This window comes from Hydractinia symbiolongicarpus, chromosome 8 (assembly GCF_029227915.1).
Source record: "Hydractinia symbiolongicarpus strain clone_291-10 chromosome 8, HSymV2.1, whole genome shotgun sequence".
Lineage (NCBI taxonomy): Eukaryota > Metazoa > Cnidaria > Hydrozoa > Anthoathecata > Hydractiniidae > Hydractinia > Hydractinia symbiolongicarpus.
Window position 1 is genome coordinate 7,145,734 of NC_079882.1, and position 6,036 is coordinate 7,151,769.

Here is a 6,036-nt window from a genome sequence, read left to right on the forward strand (position 1 = left end):
TCTTATGGTTCTCTCGTGGTTCTTATAAAAAAGTGTATTCTGACTGAGCGTCGCCATGTTCTTACACTTTCTTGTTATAAAACAACAAAAATATATAATGATGGCAAATAACTACGAATAATTCAATAGACCTATTTCAAATCCCATTTCCATTTCAGTAAACTAGGTGTAAACATTTTAGACCTAAAAGTATAAATATAAACTTTTTGGAAGAGTAAGAAACAAGACGTTTATTGGCTAGCTATAGCTAGCTAGCCAACATTAAAGTTGCCATAAATACACACCTAATATCAATAAATATTTATAGTTTTTGCGACACTACCACTATTAATACCCTCAATATACTTTTATCCACTACGATTCTTTCAATATGGCAGTTGAAAATAATAAAACTCAACATTTGTTGATAACTAATGTCAGAACAGCTAGTAAACAACGTCCTGAACTTTATCTAAATTAACCTCGTTTTCATGCAATGTTTTGATTTTTTGCCACCACGGCTGAACATGAAAAGTCTTTATTGAAATAGGTCTATTATGTTCAGCACAGCCGCCAACTAGAAGAAATATCGACTTTGCTTGATGTTTCATTAAAACATTACTCGTTTTATCAATCCTTAAACACACGAAAGAGCGCGTTATTATTTGGTAATCTCTACAGCTGATCCTAGTCCGGTGAGAAAGGAAGTTGAACCGTAATATTTTGTCACAAAGTGACACAAATGAAACTAGGAAATGCAAGACATTCTTGTTTCTATTGCTGGGTTTTTTATGCAGGCGTTGAGGATGTTTACTTTTTGGAACTGGGAAGATTTAGTCTCACACTGCCTAACGTCATGTTAATTCTGGTCCCTTTTTTGTCTCACAAATTATCTTACAGGTTTTGTCTGTAATTCTTAGCGCTATTCACAGACAAATCCTGGTACCCAGGCTCCCTTGGGCTTAGAACTGCTGCGTTAACATAAGGTGTGTCGAGGCGCAACACAAAGTCAGTTCTGGAAACGAGGAAGCATCTTTAACTTAGCAAATGGTATTGTTCACTTTAGTTTAATTTTCCCTGCAAAAATAGTCATAGAAATCATTTGGATTATTATATGTTTTCTGAAATCTGCGCAACGGTAAACCCTATATTTTTTTTCTGAATTACATCAAACATGATATGTTCAAATATTCTAAATTTCCACCTTACTTTTACAGGTTTACATAAACAAAATGTCACGTTTATTTCCCGATGACCTGTAGTTTTTAAGTTTTCATATAAGAAACATGAAATTCAAACTTAGGAACCTTAGTAGTAGGAACCTTGGTTTTTAAATATCGTAAAACTTCAAGTACCATGTAGACATTTTTTTGCATATAAACATTTTTTAGTTCAGCTCGGAAACCTTTAAAATGCCTTAATATATCAATCACCTTTCCCAGCCTCGTGTTTCTTATGAAAGTGTTTCTTATATAAAGAAGTCTAACCAGTATGTTATAATGTGTGTTATCGCATCGTTCCAAATCGAAGTAGAGGTAATGTTATCTTATTTTTTCGTTAATAATACGGGAAAGTTCTTAAAACAAATTAAAACGACAGGACAAGTACAATTTATTTTACATCAAATAATTACTTTAAATTTAAAACTGAAGTTATTGCCTAAAAACGTACAAGTAAAAGTAGGTAAAGAGTCAAGCTAGACTGGGGGAACTTTTAATCGCATCAAAATAAAAACCGCGCTTAGAATATTTAAGGAAAAATGTCAGTGCTCTAGGCTAGTATCAAAATCCAAAACTGTAACATAAATCAATTTTGAATCAATTTTCAAGTGGTTTGTTTTCATTGCGTTGTTTCACCATTATTTAAAGTGGAAGAATATCTCCAACTCGATCCTAATCTAAATAAGAAATCCCTTTTTTAGGACTTTTTGCGTTCGTTCTGTAAATCACCGTATCTATCGAGAAATACTTTTTCTTTGACGCTTAAACGAGCTGAAGGAGAGTCACTTTAAGAATTACGTAGATGGGAAGTATTCTTTTCTTTTTTATTCACTTCACTGCAACTTAAAAAAATTGGACACATATCATCTTTAACTTCCTAGTTAACTTGCGCAATCTGTTTAAAATTTGACTCAAATTGCCTAGCTAATTTTAGGGTCAAGCAAATAATTGTTTTGACGACCCGGGGTCATATTTCCTGCAATGACCAGCTTCATTTCAAACAAAAAAGTTTCCATAAACCTTGCACTTTTTAAAAGGATATTCAATTTGATAGCTGTCAATAAAGCCTAAGGAGAGACAAAGCTTGGAAAATCGAGGTAAAAACACATAACTTTTCAAAACTTTTTTATTCATTTTATGAATGATTATAAATAAAAACTCTGAAATATAATATTTTGTATTTATAACTATAGCAACCTCCCACTCAGAGATATATTATTTGCCCTGGGTACAAGTTTGCGTTTTTAATTTTAACAGAATCGATATATACAAAATACAATTTCACCAAACGCTGCATTAAAAACAGACATTACCTTTGCGCAATTCTTATTTGCATTTTCTCAACAAAGTTTCAAAAAAAATTGTAAAAATAAAAATGGTATCTTCTGTCATCACGCGAACATGTTTTGTTTTAAAAAAGGAAGGGAACAAGGAAGCACAAATAAACTGATAAAACACTGATAAACACAACTTATACTAAGACGCTACATACGATGTTCATTTAATATACGTCTTTATAATGTTCGCGCCAAATTTATAATAAAGTTTTCTTTTACCAGTTTTGCTAATCGTAGAGTCACTGTCAAGAATGCCTTTTTTATAGTAATGTCTGAATGATCGAGCAAGCTTTTCGTAGTTCATTGTGGGATTTAGCTTCACTTCACCCCACATTCGAGCAAATCGATCAGAATCTATAATTTTAAACATTCCATCTTCACGAGCGACCCAAGTCACACAAGGATTTTTCTCTTCCAATAAGTCAATTAAAAATTGATAAAGTTTAATATTTCTTTCATAGCGGGCTTTTTCTAAAAAAGGAAAACCTATATATCAATTAAAATGACACAAAAATGACCTGGAATTCTGAAAATAAACATCACACTTAACAACTATTTTCTCTCTCCTTGCCGCCTTTTTCTTGTCATTAGCTACAGTTAATACACTGGACAAATTGGCCACCACAGTGTGTATTCATTTATTTAAAATTTGTTGATTTATTTATTGAAAATTTATCGGGGAGCAAAAACTTAATAACAGAGGTCATGTGCATAGGCTTGTGCTAAGCATGTTTTGATAAAATGTCCATGTTTACGAATTAGTGTCAACAGAAGGTTGTTTGTGCAAACACAATGTTATTACTTGGCATAGCCGACACATAAACCACACGCACTTTTTCTTCAAAAAAAAAACGAAAATCCAAAAATAACATTATCATCTTACCAACTTCGTGTTCATGTCTCTCGTTATCGACAACGTATGGTTGATTTTCTTGTTTGATATATTTTAATACTGGAGGTATATCATTTTGTTTTATTTTTGCGTCTGCGTCTTTTACTGAAGCTTCAAATGTACGTTTAAAAAGTTTCCCATAGGGACTTTTTTCAGATTCTTCATCGTAAAACTTTCTCTTCAAGCTTTCATTTGGAGGGTAAATATCAAGTTTCGTCGGTCTGAATATCATGGTTTTTGGTTTTATTTCAGCGAATTCGGAGTAATCTACGATTTTTTCAAGACGTGGTGGAGGTGGCAAGTATTCGTATTGATTTTTCCAACATGTTGAACAACTGATGCAGTACCGATGCCTCTCCATCATGTGTCTGATAAACGATAACTCTTCGACAGTTATTGTCTCGTTGCAAATCATTTGTTTACTTTAGGTGATGTATATATTTATATATAAAAAACGTTTACAGGAATAAAAGAGGTTTGATGTAACGCGATCACGTTTCTTTGTGTAAGTGTGTTTATTTGTCATGCACGCTGATGACTTGTGCGTCTGAATTTTTTCTCGAGGACTTATAATAGCGTTGGTAATAATCTGCAATTAAATGTTACTTTCGATTCGAGCCAACTTGTTCCGTGTTGGGGTATCTTTCTTGCTTGAATGTTAACTAGCAACTGCTTTCCATTTGTGTTCTAGTCTCCTATATAAAGCTTTTGGTTGGATCGCATTGTTCGACATAATTAATTAAAGTTAATTGGTTTTGCTTACTCTTATCCGGTTTCGTAACATCTTGTCAAATGTAAATTACAACTTAGTAAAAGGGAAAATTAACCCCCAAAAAGTGCTGACATAAACAGAAAATTTTTAGGCTTTTACAAACTCTTAAGGAAATAACATGTTACAGTTTTTTCCACAAGTTTTGTGTTGTTTTTTTTTTTGTATTTTTTTTAAAAGTTATGTCCAAGCTTTTTTTTTTTAATGATTTTGTTTTCAAATGCGTCAATTGATTTTGAGTTAATTAGTTTCGATCGTTTAATTATCTCTGTTATGTACGATTAAAATATGCACGTCAAACCAAAGCACATATTATACAAATTCAACCACCATACCACTTTTGGAAAGAGGAAAACCTAGAGAGCCTTGATAGTGAACTGGAAAACACAGGCAGGGTAAGATGTTGAAACTTAAAAATAGATAAATATTGAAAATAAAATTGTTCTCGACCATTTCAAGGACAGCACGCAGATTTTTTTACAGGGTGAATTAAGAAGGCGGTATGGAGTGGAGCAGGGCGGACGAGAAAAGTACTAAATACAAGGTCTTAACGGGGATCATGTGGACACTTTGCCAGTACAACGCATCTTACCATTAATGACTCTGCAGATTTGAGACAGGATTTCATTAGTGTGTTTTAACCTACTTGGTCAGCAGAGCAGGATGTTCTTAAAAACATTCATACAAAATAACGACACATGTCATGTGTTTACTCTTCCTTTTTGCATTTTTATCTTTATCTTTGCTCAATACTGCTCGCCTGACTGTCTGTTACATTACCGTCCCAACCTTCGTCAATATAATTTTACACGTACATTATTTGGTAGTCTGTGGAAAGAGGGAAAAAGGTGTGGCTAATGGGGGGGGATCCGTAGTTTAACTGTAACTCTTTTGAAAATGAACTAACCGCACAAATGACAAAGAAATTGAAGGTCTTGGAAATGAAGTAACAATAATTTTTTTAATTGAGAAAAAGCAAGCAATCTAGTAACGGGAAGTTTAGCGGTTCCATTTAAATGCTTGGCTTTTCCTTCCCGACGAATGTAATGTCCAGCCGATCGTTTTAAACGAACTGAATCCGGAGAAGCGATTACGCATGTTATTTTGTGACCATAGAGCGCATGTGCGAGCGTTAACTACTGCACTAGTGCGAAAATAATTAGAAAACAATCATGAAAAAGAAGTAATAGCGCATAAGCAAAAAAAGCAACAATTATGTTTAATTATAATATCCGTGCTTGAAAAATAATAGCAAAAAATCTTGCACAGATTTTGAAGTGCAAAATGTTTCTCCGCATTCCAACAAACAATACACCTGATGTTTATGCAGGAGAGTAGCTTTAGAGTAAGTTTCGAAATCCAACTTCCTTGATGGTAGCTAATATGAACTGTATCTCAAAGCTTCTGTTCCCTAATTCTTTTTACGGTTTGGAGATGTTATCAAGATATATTTGTTGTTTCCAACCTCGTCCCCAGGGTCTTGTAGCCCTGAAGTCGTTATTACGAAGTGGCAACTTCATCAACAAGGCACAATGCCCTGGAAACGAGGTCGTGTTGTTTCCACATCATGTATGTTGCAGCTTTTATCATTAACTCTTTTTTGGTAAAAAATTCTTCTTCCATTATTAATACCCGGATTCTGTTCAAAATGGTAGCTGATTCGTTACTTCGCGTTAAGCGTGCACTTAGTGATGCCTGAGATATGTATGACGGGTGATAATCTGAGTACCGGAATATGTACCACTAACGAACCCCGGGTAGTTTTCCACGGACAAGTTTTTTTAAAGGAAAGATTTAAAGAAATTTAGGTTGATTGATAATCCAGCACTATATGGAATA

At 33.7% G+C, this 6,036-nt stretch overlaps 1 protein-coding gene across 1 annotated transcript; it reads right to left on the reverse strand.

Moving 5' to 3' along the window:
• Positions 1 to 2,311: 2,311 nt before the first annotated feature.
• Positions 2,312 to 4,114, reverse strand: LOC130655289 (ETS translocation variant 2-like). The gene is made up of 2 exons (XM_057458024.1): positions 3,420 to 4,114; positions 2,312 to 3,007 (listed from the first exon to the last, which is right to left on the reverse strand). The coding sequence occupies exons 1-2, from the start codon at positions 3,841 to 3,843 to the stop codon at positions 2,697 to 2,699; spliced, it is 735 nt and encodes a 244-aa protein (XP_057314007.1). The 5' UTR covers positions 3,844 to 4,114; the 3' UTR covers positions 2,312 to 2,696.
• Positions 4,115 to 6,036: the final 1,922 nt, after the last annotated feature.

What these genes read in the sequence shown, in the direction of transcription:
- LOC130655289 (XM_057458024.1), bottom strand. Translation starts at nt 3,843, where the DNA reads ATGATTTGCAACGAGACAATAACTGTCGAAGAGTTATCGTTTATCAGA. An exon ending in GAGACATGAACACGAAGTTG is followed by an intron (nt 3,008 to 3,419) that starts GTAAGATGATAA and finishes TTCCTTTTTTAG; the next exon opens with AAAAAGCCCGCTATGAAAGA.